Here is an 18,600-nt window from a genome sequence, read left to right as displayed (position 1 = left end):
TAGATCATTTAGGCTAATAAGCAACCCATCTTTGATTCACTTTTTATGACGTGCATATCTATATTGGTTTAATCTCGAAACTTTGAAAAAGCATAACTTCTTCATACGAAATTGGATTTAAGCGCTCCTTATGTCATCAAGGTAGTCATTACAACTATTACATCTTTAGCTAAGATTATCTACTATATCCTAAATGTCTAGCCCGAATCTACGAGCATTACAATAATGTAAATAACTGATTAGCGATGGACATTAGCGACATATTAACGACAATATTTTGAGGTTCCCTGAGTGATAAATGTCATCGCTAATCCGTCGCTAATCCCTCGCTAAATTTGTCGCTAATCCATTGTTGGCTATTAGTGACAAGAGTTTTTTCGATTGACAATTTCCATCACTATTCCGTCGCTGATACCTCAACTTCTAGTAGTGTATGGTTCTATGATTCTACAATTTAATGGTGGTTCTATAATGATCGTTATATATATATATATATATATATATATATATATATATATATATATATATATATATATATATATATATATATATATATATATATATATATATATATATATATAGGTAGAGGTTCATTTGAGACCATGCTAATTTTGTGAGATATGGGGACGCGATCTTAGCCACTCATCTTGGAGATAAAAAAAAAGAATTATAAAATGAAAAATAATAGAAAAAATCCAGAAATTCTTTTTTGAAATATTATTTTCATTATTTAATTTATCAAAAAAAAAATCACCGTTTTTTCGAAATATGAGTGAATATTCTAATAGAATATTACACTGTAAGTAATCTAATCGAATTTTTAGAATGTAGAATATTCTAATATTCTACTAAAATTGATGGATATGTTAAAATATTCTAATATTCTACTTGAATTTTTAGATTTGTTAGAATATTTTAATATTTTATTAGAATTTTTTTAATATTTATAGTTTAATATTTTAGTAGAATATTATAACATTCTAAAAATTCGATTTGAATATTTACTGTATAATATTTTATTAGAATATTTCATGTACTTTTGAAAAAAGCGCAATTTTTTTAAAAATTTTTTTGGGATAAAAAAATTACGAAAATAATATTTTCAAAAATTTTCATTTATTTTGCATTTTAAAAATATTTTTTTATCTCCGAAATGAATGGTTATGATTGCGTTCTCATGTCTCATAAAATATAATAGTTTCACGTGAACCTAACCTTATATATATATATATATATATATATATATATATATATATATATATATATATATATATATAACATTATTTATTAATAAAACTACATATTTAACGTTATTTATTAATAAAATTAAATATAATTCTAGATTTAATATTATTTTTTTTTACTATTGTAACGAATAATTTCAAAAAATTAGTTGTATAACCATATTTAATTTCAACCATTATTTTTTTTAAAGTACTTATTAGTTATTATTATTGTTATAATATTTATAGATACTAAAGTGTTAATTATGAAATTAGAATAAAAACAGTTTATTGTATTAATTTTAAAACAAGTTGAAAGTTTAGAGGATGAATGTGGTTAGCGAAAAAAATATTTTTTTATTGTATATATAGAAATAAATATAGATATACATGAGTTGCATGAGTAGATGGACATAGTGTTCAACACTTTCTTTTTGGTTGTTTGGAAAAACTTGGTATTTCACAGCAACATGGAGGTGTTTTATCTTGAATATTGGCCAGGTGAAACATTAGGCGTTCCCATGCATGGTTAAATAGAAGGCTAAAATTCGACAGAAAGCTTCCATGGAAGAATTGGTGTAGCACCCCTCCTTTACAATGTCTTTGGGCGTTGTGACTGGTAAAAGGAAAAGTATTGATGACAAATGCTTGAGTGCAAAACACATTTGTTAGAATTTTCCCTTTTTAACTAGATTTTTATGTTTTCATTTGAATATGTTTTAAAAGTGGATGGATATATCTTTCTTGAATTACCAATTACACACAATAGACATATATGACTTTGAATATGCCCACCATAATAAACCTTCTCCTTAATTATATGCGTAGCTAGAGGAATTATCTAAAATATATTAATTAAACTTTTGTCAAATGTTTTCATAACCCACAAAGAAGATGCATACACTCATATCAAGGTTGAGTCGCAATACAAGAAAATGGATCATACCAGTGGGTCAAAAAATAGAAATATTATTGCATGTAGGATTGTAAATTTTGTTGTCAAAGTCTTTGTAAGTTATCCTCCACTTCAGTTCTCTTAAAGTTCACTGAAATTTGAAGGGATATGTGGCCGGCATGCTTTAAGGAAAGTCGTTACTAGTTTGTTCTATATCTTTCTCAAGTGTTCCATCATGTTTATCTTTAACTTTCATTGTTTACTACGATGAAATTTTCTGTGTTTTTTTAAAGTCACTAATAGCATTATTGGACGAAACATACAACACAAGTGCCATTGAGAAAACCCGGACCAGTTCCCGAGTTCCGTTCTCTTGAAGGAGTATAATTATGGATCCCAAGAACATACCACATTATCATGAATTCCAGGTACTTGAGGCGTCTTGCCCAAATATTACAACAGAATACCTATATTCCCTATGGAGTCTAGTATACCAGTCACGTCAGCAAAACAAGTACAGCAAACCTATGCCGTGGATTGGGATGAATATAGCATTAGCATCTCTGCTTTGTGTCCTTGCAATGGTGGCTGATTTATTACATGGTTTGTGGAACAGAAAGCTATGGTTTCCATGTAAATATTTCACTCTGAATGCTGCATCTCTTACTGTGATAGGTGTTGCAATAAAGCTGCCCATGGATCCAAATAATCTAATGCCAGGTCTTGTAGACCAGGCTGCAAAGCTTGGAACCATGAGCTTTATGTGCACCATCATGGCTAATCTATTGCCTTCTCTAGCAACCAAGGACGACAAGGAACTTGTCTCAAACGTCATAGCTTTAGCTCTTCTGGTAATCTCCTTGGTTTTCAATTTCTGCATTCAGATATCCACGGGAATTCTATTTTTCATTCCTGATGCCGCATTCTACCCATATAAAATATCATTCCTGACTAGAGTTATTAGCATAGGCGGCTTTGTGGTTCCGATACTCATGTTGCTGATAATATATGCATGTTCATCTTTAGCAATTCTAAAGTCCAAACAGATTCTAGAATCCAAATACCAAACAGCTAATCAAACAGCTTTAAAGGATCAAGATCTGAAAGCTGGAAGATTAACTAATGAGAAGCTAAAGCAGTATGTGAGCAACTACTGGATCATGGCAGAACCCAGAAGCCCTCAATTTATGACAGCTTGCTCTATTTCAACATCTGCTTCAGGGGTAATATGTGCTGCAAGCTCTGGCTTCTTTATTTTCCTTATTGCTATTAATTTTCAATATCTACTTCGTCGAAAGGACTATAAGAGGTCGGATTATAAGTATTCAATATTAGTGATTTTAATGATACAATCTATCGGAGTGATACTGGGTACAATTGCCCCGCTTGCCAGATGTTTTGCAACCTTAAGCTTTGATTTGTCAATAAAATGGATTTGGAAGCATGTGAAGGTCTCTAAAGTAGAGAGATACTGGACGCAGAAGTTATATGATTGGAAACATAGTAGAATACCATTCCCATCCAGTAGCCGCAAATGCAAGATTGTCATCCAGCATTTGAAAATCCAAAGTCTCAGTATTTGTATAGGATTTCAGAAGTCAGTCGTTGTAGCATGCAAGATGATAACCATGATTACAATTCTCTTTTTGATATGTGTCATGTGTTGTCGCCTTTGTTGGAGGTGGTTAAAGGCCATGTTTACCACATCTCGTCTTGTAGTGGGACAGTCACAACAAGCCAAGGAGCAACCAGGAAAAGATAAAGATCTCAGGGGGTATGTGTTGCAACTTCAAGAAGACGTACAGTTTACTGAGAGAACATTGAAACGCTTGTTAAAATCTGTGAATCGCTTGATCCAAAAGGCAGAAAAACAACAACCAAAGAATCTTATGAAGCTTCTATCTGAATCTCGAGGTTTTGAAGTACTTGCAAAGTTCGACAGCAATCATGTTCCTTCTTTACTTTCAGAAGAATATCTCAATTGTTGGTCTTTGCCTTTGGTAACACTAACATCCATCGCCATGTCTCTACCTGACATCCAAAAGAACATGGTCGATTGCTTGTTAAATGGTGTGAGTGAGGGTCTTTTATATGTCACGCTTGTGGAAGAAAGCCTCAATGCTACTGATCATGATCATGTAAGCATTCAAAAGGCAGCTGACACTTTGTGGGTAGAAGTTGAAGTGTACCACAAATGGTTAGGAACTAAGCTGCCAAACCCTAAGTCTAAAGTGAATACACCGGGGCATATTCTTCAGTGGTTAAGGGATAAGGCTAAGAACAAGGTCATCAAGGTGGAAAGAAAGGATATCAGAGATCGAAATGATAATTCCAAATACAAGTCTATTTGTGCCAATTCAATGTATCGTATCACTGAAACAATATTGCTCAACTACCACGAGAACATTGAGCGGGTTAGCCAAGAGGAACTATTTGCACATGTATCATCAATGATTGCTGATATAATAGCTGCTTGTCTCACCAACTTACCTCAAGTCATTCGAATGAAATGTATTGAAAGTGCCATAGAGAAAAGGGAGGCTAATGTGCAAGCTGCAGCCCAACTTCTCGGCGAGACTACACAGATAATCAACACCCTTCAAGATCGTGAACTTCCAAGATTGGATCCAGACGAGTTGGCGTTTATTGACAAGTGGTGTGCTTACTTAAAGAATCCGTTTCCTTGACAACCATTTCGGTTCTGCAAGCAACCGGGCAAGTTCATAAAGAGTTGTCATAGTTTCTATTCCTTAAGTATGTAGAAGATTATGCATTGTTTATTTGCTTTCCTATGTTTCTTAATATTTGAGACTGTGCTGGTCAATGGTCATCGTGCGTGGGCCTTCATAGTCATTGGAACCCTTTGCGCAAACATTATATCTATTGTTGTTTCAATCTATATTTGTAGTGAAGTTATCCTCTAGCTAGTGTCATTTATCTACATTAGTGGATGGGATTTTTTCTATGTATCAGTCTCTATTCTCATGTGTATAAATACCAACCTTCCTTCTTAAAATCACGATTACAAGTATGGGTTTAATAGAAAAAAAAATGAAAACGAAACAAAACCATGAGAGAGAGAGAGAGAGAGAGAGAGAGAGAGAGAGAGAGAGAGAGAGAGAGAGAGAGAGAGAGAGAGAGAGAGAGAGAGAGAGAGAGAGAGAGAGAGCCATTATTCTTTTCTATTTGTTATTTTTTTTATTACTAAGCCGTTCGGAACCCACAAACCATTCCGACCAGCGGTAGAGAGAGAGAGAGAGAGAGAGAGAGAGAGAGAGAGGGTTAGGGATGAGCGTGAGACAGAACCGGTACCAACCCGTATGGTTCCCGATTTCCGAAAACTGAATTTTATTGAAAGTCAATCCCTAGTACCGAACCGAATTAACATCATTGGTACCAGTACCGGGAATGATACCGGTTTTTGGTACTAGTACCGGTACCGGTGGTACCGAATCCCGAATTTCATGTATTTGGAGTACCAAGTACCGTCCCATATTTTCAAATTCGGTACGGTTCGGTACAATACCGGTACGAGATCAGGAAAAATCGTCAATTCAAGTTTTCCAGGGATGAAAACCACGAGAATTTTTGGGATCAAAACCATGGAAAAGTATTCATTTTGGACATTCCATGCAAGTCAGAACTTTTTAAATTCTATCCACAATTTTTTGCAAAACAACAAGACAATGACTAATTTTGCAGTTCTATAAAAAAAATATAATTATTTTAAATATACAATAAGATAAATACATACTTAAATCATCTCATCCCAATATCCTCTACCCTTTAATTACATATGACAATTGGTTTTGTCAAAAATTAGTTAGATAACTTTGTAATCATTAATAATTGTGGTGTGATGTTTTAAGAAAATATATTGTAAATAGCTGAAAATCTCATCCCAATATCCTCTACCCTCTAATTACATATGACAACTGTTTTTTTTGTCAAAAATTGGTTAGATAACTTTGTAATCATTAATAAGCGTGGTGTGATGTTTTAAGAAAATATATTGTGAATAACTAAATATCTTGAAGTATGTCGAATATATTGAATGTGCTTAAGATCTTGAGATTTGTGTAAAATTATAAATGTTTATTGTAAGGATTCTGAGTAAAATAGTATTTTGAAACTCAAGATTTGTGATAGTAATGTTCAGGAAAATTATGGCGTTAAATTAAATTTATAATAGGAAATGATCAAAAGTGTTTTAAGATGTTCAAAAGTGTAATGTTTTGTAGTATGTTTCAAGATAAATGTCGTGAACCCAAAATGTGTATTTATGCAAATGAGTTTAACATAATATATAACTAGGTATGAGACTCATGTATTACATGTGTTTATTTAAAAGAAAAAACTAAATATAAAATTCTAAACATTTGAGAAGTTTGAATTTATAAGAAAAATGAGAAAAATATTGAGTTATAAAAATTAAAGTGTTTTTTCTCTAAATTTAAATAAATAATTTAGATAAATAAATAAAGGAAATTAATGATACTTTAATTTAGTAATTTTGAAATTAAAAGGAAAGTTCATTAAGGAAATTAATATACATTTATTATTGCATTTAAATACTATGTGAAATTAATAAAAAAGAAAAACCATAAAACAACATGTGGAATAAAAATTAATTCAAAATAACCACAAAATGACATTTGACAAATTGAATGAGAGTGTGACAAAATGAAAAAAAAACCTTCATTTATTATAGTAGAAGATTGGGTAAAATTGTAAGATCGATATCAACGCACCAAAATATGTATAAGTACTGAAATGAATCAAACAATTATGTGATAATAAAAATAAGTAAAAAGACACAATGACGTACGAGAAAAGCCCTTAATATTTTAGGATATATGGCATAAAACCTCTTGAGGTGACAATGTCACCTGCCTTAGAGTTTAAATTAATATTACAAGTGCTAGCTGATCAAATGTGTAGTGATTTTGTGCTCAAGAGTTTTCCAGATAGTAAGTACTAAGTAGAGGTGAGAGCGTGTTCGTGTATGTACAAAGATCATCTACTCTTTTTATACAAGGATTACATAACAAACTATCTTATAATCTCAAGTTGTTCCTTGATCCTTGTTTGACCCGACTTTTTGGTTGGACGTCTATCTCTCTTCTTTTTGTGTAACATCCCAAAAACATGAATACAATTTTTCATTTTTAATTCTTCAAATCACATAGTATTTGTCCCAAAAATCCATAAAAGGAAATACGTATCATAATCACCAAAGTAAAATAAAAATCATAAATATGGAAATCATTAGGGGTAAATGATGAATAGTCAAGCTGTGCCCTTCCCTTTGGAACTGGAAGTACCTGAAAATATCCAAATCACAAACCGTGAGCACAAAGCTTAGTGAGTTCCCAAAAATAACACATACTATACATAATTTGCCATGGGCTACCCCTATGGTCTTGCATACAAGGGCCATAGGCTACCCCATGGTCTTTCCTTACACTGCCACATGCTATCCCCATGGTCTTACGTACAAGTGTCGTGGGCCATCCCTATGGTCTTTCCTTGCATTGCCATGGGCTACCCCCATGGTCTCTCATACAAATTTCACAGTCTATCCCTGAGGTCTTCCATGAAAGTAACACACAAACAACTAGAATCATACACAATATACTCATCTCAATTCACAAACAGAAAAATCTCACACTTGAGCTGCTGATACTAGAACTCCTCACACTAATCATATACACAATAAAATCCTAATCATAGATTAAGGTAATAATCTATATTCAAGGGTCCTTGTTCATAGCTAACTCTTATTGGGGTAAAAGTTATTGGATTAGGTGTCTAAGCCCATAACTATAATTGGGATGTACTTGACCCGATAGTAGCATTGTCCTTTTGGGTTGCCTTCACCATAGCAACTTGACAAGATAAATTATGAGAAAGAGGTTGATAGATGATTTATTAATATATTATAAGAATAATATATTAATTGAGAAATCATGTTATTTAATTAGTATTGATTAGAAAATTTATTTGGAATTAATTTGGTGATCAAAAGAGACTATTAAATGTATGGGGACTGATATTGCAATTTACTATTAGTTGCAAGTTGGGTTGTGGACTCCTAATAGAAGGGGTGGACGAATTATATGGAAAGCCCATAAGAGAATTTGTCCAAGGGGGCCTTCTAGAAGGGTTCCATAGATTGCTTAGAATTTGTCCAAGGGGGCCTTCTAGAAGTGGTCTCTGACTGGTGGACTCAACAAGTCCTATGAAGGAACTCGACGAGTTGGACCAACTCGACGAGTCCATGCCCTGACTCGACGAGTTGGTTCGTCAGATGGCAGATTTTTCGGATTTTTGGCCTAAATTAGATTTGGATAATTACCATAAGTTGTTTTTAATGATGAAATTCAAAATTTTCTAATATGGTAATATATATCCTCATCTAATTGAAAGATAATTGTCAAATTTTAAGATAATTATGAGATTTTGTGATAAATTAATTATTTGTAAAATTTTATTTGAATTTTCTTAAGAAGTAAAATAGATAAGGTCAAATTTATAATAAGGATAAATTATATGATTAATTTAATTGTTTTAAAATTTGATCTAGAAAGTTTTGAATAGTTTCCAAACTTGTCCTCAAGTTTTGAAATTTAAAATTTAATTAAAAGTTTTATTTTGAAATATTAAATTCTAAAACCCTAGTGTTTTAAAAGTTTAAAATACAACCCTTATACTATTATAATATTAAAAGCTTAATACTTATATATATGTATAAGATGAGTCAGTCTTACCGTTAGTAGGTCTCATTCACGAAGCTGGTCTATAAGGGGTGTTTAAGGAAGCGACCTGTAAAATGACCGCCATTGGGTATCCACTCTTACCCAGTGCACTCTTGACTAGTGGAGGGTCGTTAGCCGAACGGGTAGGATAGGACATTAATTCCTCATCAATAAGTATAATGAATATTATAAAGTAACCAAATGGTTTAAAAATTCCCAATCTTAGTTACTTTAGGAAAAATGTGAAAATGATGCTATTCCATGAAATTGCACTTTGCACCTTGCCAAGTCGTTACTGGGGCGTGTGTGGTTAACCGACACACTAACTTGGATTAACAAGGGTGGCGTAGGGTAGCTCGATAATTATCATAGATCAATGGAGCGTATGTGGTTAACCGACACATTGATTAGGTGGTAAATGACTCGAGAGTACCAAACTAATTTGCATGGTTATTCACACTTTTTTTGTGATCCTCGGTATCCCAGTCACAAACTTGAAGGGAATAATCGAGATTAAACATGCCATTGAAAAGTTCAATGAATCTCAAAAGAATCTAGGAATTTCATTTCATTTAAAACCTAATTCTTTATTTCGTTTTTCATGGTGGAATTGGTAAATCGTCATGTACCTACCTTCATATAATTTGTAATTGGATTACGACATCCCTCTTCCGAATTGTGAATTATAGTGTTGGATCCTAGCCTTAATATTTCATTTGGGTGTTATATTAAGGATTTCTTATCTAATCCAAACTTTGTTCCTTTTCTTTTTCAGATGTCTGGCTCAAACAATGTTTCCGACTCGAACTCCAACTCCTCAAGCTCCTTTTCTCTTATGAACATTTGTGGGAGGGTCACCTTCGATGGGTCCAATTTCAATGATTGGATCCGCAACATTCGTATGGCCCTTCGATACGAGGAGAAAGAATATGTCCTCGACGAAAAGCTCAAAGAGATAGATGAAACCAAAGTTTCTGCTGTAGAAATAGCTGAGTATAGGGCTCACAAAAAGGACGCGACAAAGGTGTCATGTATAATGGTAGCCACTATGACTCCTGAGCTCCAGCGGTTCTACGAGGACTACTGGCCTTACGAGATGTACTAAGATTTGATGGAAAAGTACCATCAAAGTGCGCGTCAAGAAAGGTACGAGATTGTCGCCTCGTTGATAACGACCAAGATGAAAGATGGAGAGTCCATCACGAGCCACTTGCAAAGGATGCAAAGGTATGTGGATCGTCTTCTCAAGTTGAATGTCAACTTTGACGAAGAGTTGGGGATTGATATCATTCTCCACTCTTTACCTCCCTATTATGATCAGTTCAAGATGACTTATCATATGAACAAGGAGGAAGTCACCTTGAGCAAACTTCAAGGTCTGTTAAGAACTGCTGAAAGTGGGTTGAAAGTCAAAGCTGTCGCATCCACTCCTACTGCTGCTGCCCCAGTCCTGGCTATTGGACAAGGGAAGGGGAAGGAGAGGAAAGATCCATTTAAGAATCACAAGGAAAAGTCTCATGATTGATCTTCTTCAAATGGATCCAAAGGAAAAGGTGGTTCTACTGCTCCTTCATCTGATCCAAAAGAAGTAGAGTGCTTCTACTGTCACGACAAAGGGCATTGGAAAAGAAGTTGCCCTAAATACTTGTAGGACATCAAGGATGGGAAGATAAAGCCCTCCTTCGCAGGTATTTATACTATTCAATCTAATAACTCATCACATGCTAGTTCTTGGGTCCCTGATACAGGATGTGGTTTTCACATTTGTTCTGACTTGCAGGGGCTAAGAAGAAGTAGGGATGTGGAGCATGGGAAGATGAACCAGATAATGGCAGATAATGGGGAACAGGAAATCATCGCATGTCACCAAGATCGGGATTTATTCTTTATGGCTTAGTAGTGGGTTAGGTTTGGAATTGAATGATTGTTGCTACTCGTCAGAAATGACGAGGAATATTATTTCTTTTCATGGTGTGTACAAACAAGGTCTTAGATATTCATTCAATAATGAAATTGGTTCTATTAATGCTTTCTATAATGGTACTTTATATTTTGAAGTATTGCCTTGGAATGGTGTATATGAAACTGTGAAGGTCGTAGACAACTTAGGGAATAATGTGTTGCATATCGATTCGTCTAATGGTTTAGACAAGGCACGCTTGTGGCAATGTCGTCTTGGACATGTCAACAAGAAGCGCATAGCCTAACTCCAAAAGGATGGAGTGTTGGATTCGTTTGACCTAAAGTCGGATGACACGTGTGAATCTTGTTTTTTTGGAAAGATGACTAAATCACCTTTCACTGGTACTTGTGAAAGAAGTGAGGGATTGTTGGATCTCATACACACCGATGTGTGTGGGCCCTTCAGATGCACCACAAGGGATGATAACCGAGCTTTGCTCGATGCCGGGCGGGGCCCAATGCCGGACCATGGTCCGATGTCGGACAGGGCCTGATGTAGTGGGCTAGGCCCAAGTTATGTTGTTATGTGATTATGTGATATGTGTATGGTATGTGGTAGTTTGGGGAGACTCGCTAAGCTTCGTGCTTACAGTTTTCAGTTTTGGTTTCAGGTACTTCCGCAAGTAAGGGGAAGAGCTCGGGATGACTGCATTGCACACATGTAACATCCCAAAATCAAGACCCAATTTTTTTTAATTATATTACTTTAGAAATAGCTCATTGAAAACATAAGTAAAATTGTTTCAACACCAATTCACAGATCGCAAGTCTCGAACACCATAAAAGTTAAGTGGTAAAATATCAGAGTACAATCCCAGAAAACTCAATGCGGAAATCATGTGTGTGTGTGTGTGATGCGCTGCTACACCGCCGACTCATTCCCCTTGGATGAAGAGGTACCTGAAACCAAAGCTGAAACTGTAAGCACAAAGCTTAGTGAGTTCCCCCATCATACCACATACGAAACAACATACATATTATCGGGTAGCTCTGGGGTGCCCGACCTACCCATGTCAAGCCATTCTGGGGTGCTGACCTACCCATGTCAAGCCGTTCTGGGGTGCTGACCTACCCATGTCAGGCTATTCTGGGGTGCCGACCTACCCTCCGGTCTATCTCAACCGGACACGGTGACTATTTCACCCCCTACTACTAGCATATAATATCATATCATAATCATGCTGACATATAAACATATCCGACCATAGCAAACCAGACAATTATCACAAAGACAATTGTCTCCACTAAACAACTAATAGTGGGTCGGTCTTGGTGCCTTAGACCCACTTCTACTGGAAGGTAACTCACCTCAATGTCGCGTAGTGTCTTTACTGCCCTCGGTGTGAAGATCGACTCTCCTCGACTCCTCATTCCCTACACGACAACTCTTCTAAGTTATCAATTCGTACTCACAACCCCTAAAAGGGTCAACTCAAATCCGGGTCAAAGTCAACTTTTGGTCAAAGTCAACCTCCAGTTGACTTGACTCGCCGAGATGGTCCACCAACTCGTCGAGTCCCTATTCTATCAAAATGATACAACCCCCGACTCTAATCGTCGAGTCTAGAAAGAGCTCGACGGGTTCTCCTTCAACCATAATATCGGGACCATCTTCAACCGACTCGCCGAGTTCATCCTTGAACTCTTCGAGTTCATCTTCATCATATAAATGTGATCAGTCTATGATTCTCCGAGTTATATGAACAACTCGCCGAGTCCGTCTTCATGGGTTGCGAGATTTCCTTGGACTCACCGAGTTTGCTCATACACTCGCCGAGTCCTATGATTCCCAGACCCTTAATCACGTCCCTCTTTGTTGAGTCCCTTCTAGACTCAACCAGATTCCTAAAAAACAGAAAAGGTCGAGGAATCAATACCCGACTCGCCGAGTCCCAAGAACGACTCGCCGAGTCCCCTAAAGTCCATGTCCATAAACTCGATTTCTGTTGAGCTCATCTCGTCCAAAGGGTAGATCTGACCTCCTATGGTCAATATAACACGTACACGAACTTTACGTCCATGCATGGGTCTTTAAGCTCAAAAGATCCAAAAATGAGATCTACAAGATGCATGGGGCTCTCATGGCCATAAAGTTGGCACCTTTATTCCATGAGAACCCTCCAAGGTTCAAGATCTGAAGCTATTTCTCTACATTACACCCTACAACCCGAAAATGGCTTAGAAATTCCCCAAAGATGACAAAACCCAAGCCCTAGAGTAGATCTAACAAGTAAGAAGTCAAGGTAGGAGCTTTTTACCTCAAACAAGCTGGAAATGCAACCAAATCACTGGATCTATTGACTTCCTCTTGAATCTGCAAGTCTTTGCTTCCTTCTTCTAACTTCAAATCACAAAGAATGGCACAAAATAGTTCAAGAACACTTAAAAGTTGGCTAGGGTTTCGTGGGCAGGGTTTGGAGATGATAGAGGCTGCGATGGAGTCCTCATAAAGTGTTTAAATAGGGTGCAAACCCTCAAATTTAGGGTTTCACTCATACAACTCCTACTCGCCGAGTCGGTCTCCCGACTCGTCGAGTAGGTCACTTAACCCCCCCTCGATCCGCAGCTGATCCTACTCGATGAGTTGGTCCTCCAACTCGCCGAGTCCCGGTGTATAATATGAAGTTTGCTTGAATTTAATTATGTACCTGAAATCGGGTGTTACAACTCTCCCCCACTTATTTTAGACTTCGTCCTCGAAGTGTGCTGCTGAGTCCGGAAAAAGCTTGGGGTAGTGCTCCCTCATCTCGTCCTCCTGCTCCCAGGTCCATTCTGAGCCCTTGCAGTGCTGCCACTGCACCTTTACCAGCTCCACCCTCTTGTTTCTCAGATCCTTCGACTTCCTGTCGAGGATCGCCACTGGCCGCTCGATGTTGTTCAGGCTGTCATCCACTTGAATATCCTCCAAAGGCACCACTGCCGAATCGTCCACCAGACACTTCCGTAACTGGGAGACGTGAAAAGTGCTATGAATTTAACTGAGTTCGGCTGGCAGGTCCAGGCTATATGCCACCTTGCCCACCCGGGCTACAACCCTGAAAGGTCCAATATACCTGGGGCCCAGCTTGCCCCGCTTCCTGAATCGAATGACGCCCTTCCAAGGCGACACTTTCAGGAGTACCATATCCCCGACCTGGAACTCCAGGTCCGATCGACGCTTGTCGGCATAGCTTTTCTGCCAACTCTGAGCAGTCTGAAGCCTGCTTCGAACCTGTTGGATCCTCTCTGTAGTCTTGAGTACCACTTCGGTCCTCCCCATGACCCTCTGACCAACCTCACCCCAGCATATCAGGGTCCTGCACTTGCTCCCATACAACATCTCGAAGGGAGGACGGTCGATACTCGCATGATAGCTGTTATTATAGGAAAACTCTGCCAGAGGAAGGTAAGTATCCCAACTACCTCCGAAGTCTAAACCACACGCCCGCAACATATCCTACAGAGTCTGGATGGTCCGCTCGCTTTGACCATCCGTCTGCGGGTGAAAAGCGGTGTTAAAGTGCAGACGAGTACCCAGCTCGTCATGACACTTCTTCCAGAACCTAGAAGTGAACCACACATCCCTGTCTGAAATCACGGAGACCAGCACTCCGTTTCGAGCTACTACCTATCGGATGTAGATATCGGCCAGCTTCTCAGCTGAGATGCTCTCCTGGATCGGTATGAAATGGGCACTCTTGGTCAACTGATCCACGATGACCCAAATCGAATCCACTCCCCATGCGGTCCTGGGAAGCTTTGTGATGAAATCCATAGTGATATCCTCCCATTTCCACAACGGGATATCCAACGGCTGAACCTTGCCGTGAGGCCTCTGGTGCTCGGCCTTGACCTTCCTGTAGGTCAGGCATCTCTCCACGTACCAAGCTACATCCTTCTTCATGCAGGGCCACCAATAGTCAACACGAAGATCCATGCACATCTTTGTCGCCCTGGGATGAATAGAAAACCTAGACTTATGCGCCTCTTCCATCAATACCTGGCGTACACCTCCATGATATAGGACCCACACCCTCCGGTGTAGAGTCAACAACGCACGACTGTCAAAATCGAAGGAGGAAACCTGACCCACGATACGCTCGCTCTTACGATGTTCCTCCTTCATAGCCTCCTGCGGGGCCTCCCGAATCCGCTCCAACAGCGGAGTCACAACGCTCATCCTCATACAGATATCCCTGATCAGCGCTACCTTGTGGCTAAGCACGTCGGCCACGATATTGGCCTTCCCTGGGTGGTAGAGGATCTCATAATCATAATCCTTTACCACATCAAGCCACCGACGCTGTCTCATATTCAAATTTGTCTGATCCATGAGATACCTCAGACTCTTATGGTCCATGTAAATGGTACAACGGACCCCATAGAGGTAATGATGCCAAATCTCGAGGGCGAAAACAACTGCCCCCAGCTCCAAATCATGCGTCGGGTAGTTCGCCTCATGAGGCTTCAGCTGCCTCGAAGCGTAGGCGATAACATGCCCCCTCTGCATCAATACCACGCCCAAACACGAGATGGACGCATCGCAATATACCACAAAATCATCCATGCCCTCTGGCAGGGCTAAGATTGGCGCCCCGCACAATCTCTGTCTCAGAGTCTCAAATGCAGTCTGCTGCTCTGACCCCCATCGAAATACCACAACTTTCCTTGTCAACCGGGTCAAGGGCACAACTATCTTAGAGAAGTCCTGAATGAATCTCCGATAATAACCTGCCAAACCCAGGAAGCTCCAAATCTCAAATGGAGACTTCGGGACCTCCCACCTCATCACGGCCTCCACTTTGGCCGGTTCGACTGAAATCCCGTCCTGATTGACAAGGTGCCCAAGAAACTGCACCTCGCGCAACCAGAACTCACACTTGGAGAATTTGGCATACAAGCTTTCCCTCCTAAGAGTATCCAATACCTCCCGCTAGTGCTCCTAATGCTGCTCCTGAGTCTTGGAATAGACCAAGATGTCATCAATGAAAGCTATCACAGACTGATCGAACATCGGTCTACACACGCAGTTCATGAGATCCATGAACACGGCAGGAGCATTGGTGAGCCCAAAAGGCATCACCACAAACTCATAATGACCATATCGTGTCCGAAAAGCAGTCTTCTGCACATCCTCCTCTCTGACCCTCATTTGATGATAACCCGAACACAAATCAATCTTGTAGAACCAAGATGCTCCCTGAAGCTGGTCGAAGAGATCATCAATCCTCGGGAGTAGGTAACGGTTCTTCACCGTTACCTTATTCAGCTCCCGGTAATCTATACACATCCGATGCGACCCGTGCTTCTTCTTTACAAATAAAATCGGGGCTCCCCAGGGTGAACTGCTCGGTCTGATGAATCCCTTGTCTAACAGTTCCTGCAGCTGTGTAGACAACTCTTGCATCTCAGGAGGAGCCAACCGATACGGTGCCTTGGCTATCAGAGCCGCACCAGGGACTAGGTCGATCCTGAACTCTACCTGCCTCTCCGGAGGTATTCTAGGCAACTCCTCTGGAAATACATCCGCAAAATCTCGCACCACTAGCACATCACTCACCGTCGCCTTGCCCGCCTCCCGGGTATCCAAGACATAGGCGACATACCCTGCGCACCCCTGCTGGAGATAACACCTAACTCTCGCTGCTGAACATAAAGCTGGTCCATGTTGTGGCCTCTCGCCCTGAATCACCAGCTCTCCCCCACCTGGGGTCCTGACCCTGACCAACTGTTGCGCACAGTCGACCACCGCCCCATTGGGGCTCAACCAATCCATGCGTATAATAACCTTGTTCCCCCGTAACGATATGGGAACCAAGTCTACCAGGTAGCGCTCCTGGAACAACCTCAAAACACATTTCCTGAAAACCTCTGATGCTCGCACTGACCGGTCGTCCGCAATCTCGACCTCCAGAGGGCAATCCAACATGCCCTAAGACTCGAGGAACCTCTTGCTAAGCGCAAGGGAGACAAACGATCGGGTAGCACCCGAATCAAACAATACCTGAACTGGAATACCGTTCAGATGGAACGATCCTAAACAAAGCACATAATATAACATATCAAAATCACAACGACATATAATAAAAGATTAGAGAGAAGAAATCATACCCGTCACTACATCGGGTGCGTAGCGTGCCTCCTCGGCTGTCAACTGAAACGCTCGGCTCCGCACCACTGGAGCCTCTGTCTTGAGCTCCCGGCCATCCGCAACTCGTGCTGTCGCTGGAGTCGGCGCCACCACCGGCGCTGCTCTGATGCTGCTGACAAACTAGGGCAGTTGGCCTTTTTATGGCCCCTCTGATTGCAATGAAAGCAAATCAGGTCTGATGTCTGAACTGTGGCGGCGGGGGCAGTACAATCCCTGCGAAAGTGCCCCGTTTTGCCGCACTTGTAGCAGCCCGATGATCCCCCTCTACAAGCTCCCTCACGCGGCCTACCACATTTCCTGCAGCGGCTCTGGCCCGACTGGCCCTTCGACCTAGTGTCGGATCCCTTGGGTTTCTTCCCCGAAACCCCCGTAACCTGCTCAGTCTCCGCCTTCCTCTTACTGAGGTGATCCAAATCAATCTCCCTCTCCCGTGCCCTGGCAATCATGGACTCCAGGGTCGGGCAAGCTGAATAGCTTACATGCTCCCGGATATCAGCCCTCAACATATCATGGTAGCGGGTCTTCCGCATCTCCTCATCCCCCGCATACTGAGGTACCAACAAGGCCCTCTCCCTGAACTTGGCGGTGATCTCTGCCACTGTCTCGGTCGTCTGTCTCATGTGAAGAAACTCTCTGGCCAGCTGCTAAAGCTCCACAGCTGGCATAAACTCAGCCCTGAACCTGGTCACGAAATCTGACCAAGTCATAGCCTCGATGGCTAGGGCTCCCAGTGAGTCACCGACTGACTCCCACCAATCCCTAGCTCTATCCCTCAAACAACCTACAACAAAGCGGACCTTCGACCCCTCCAGGCAGAAGCTCGTTAACTGCGCAGACTCAATGTCTGCGATCTATTTCCTGGCAGCAATGGGGTCCTTCACCCCATGAAAGTCTGGCGCACCACTCCCCCTGAAGTCCTTGAAGGACAGTGTGCGCATACCTGACTGGCTGGACGCCGAGTCCCTCCTGAATGCCTGGAGGCGATCCTCCATCAACTCGATAATCCCCTCCTTGATCGACCCGAAAATGATAGGAGTCGACTCAAGGATACCTCTAGTAATCTCAGACGCGATGAATTCGTGTAAACCGTCATCAACCTGCTCGGATCCCGCACCCGAGCCTGATCCAGAACTGGATCCAGACCCTGAACCTCCCGCTCCATAATGCGTAACCACCATTCTGAAATAAAACATGTAAACGTCAGGGTCATACATACTCTCGAGAGGTTTCGCACCCTCTCCAGGTACTTGGTTCCATCTCATCCTCCCTTGACTCGAGTACGAATCCTCTGCTTCTAGTAGTACGGGCCCATACTACCTTCCACATCTATCCGTACTTTCCTCAAGGACTGCTTTCACTTCACCAAATTCATTCTACCAATTCTGCTCTCCAAGCTAATCTCATATTAGGCTTGACCTAGGGCCCTCTCCGACCTACTCTCCGCCATCAGCTGCTCAAGGAGTCCCTACCATCATTCCTTAACTAGTTTGCGAATACTATTACATATCCACTTACTAGTTAGTTAAGGCTAGCTAGAACCCCTATAAGCACAAAGCAAGCATCATTCGTGCATTGAGTAACCAAATCAAACATAACCCAATCAGGCTATCCTACTGCTGACTAGACAGCCCT

The 18,600-nt window shown here is 40.4% G+C and overlaps 1 protein-coding gene across 1 annotated transcript; it reads left to right on the top strand.

The window, feature by feature from the left end:
* The first annotated feature begins 2,645 nt into the window (after positions 1-2,645).
* On the top strand, positions 2,646-4,805 carry LOC145121587 (uncharacterized). The gene has a single exon (XM_079057307.1). It carries the CDS (start codon positions 2,646-2,648, stop codon positions 4,803-4,805), a length of 2,160 nt encoding a protein of 719 aa, XP_078913433.1.
* Positions 4,806-18,600: the final 13,795 nt, after the last annotated feature.

The sequence above is a fragment of the Lactuca virosa genome, chromosome 6, assembly GCF_052849685.1.
Source record: "Lactuca virosa cultivar CGN04683 chromosome 6, Lactuca_virosa_CGN04683_v6, whole genome shotgun sequence".
NCBI classification, from domain to species: domain Eukaryota; kingdom Viridiplantae; phylum Streptophyta; class Magnoliopsida; order Asterales; family Asteraceae; genus Lactuca; species Lactuca virosa.
This window is presented reverse-complemented; position numbering and strand designations above follow the sequence as displayed.

Coding starts and splice junctions, on each gene's coding strand:
- LOC145121587 (XM_079057307.1), top strand. CDS start 2,646: ATGCCGTGGATTGGGATGAATATAGCATTAGCATCTCTGCTTTGTGTC.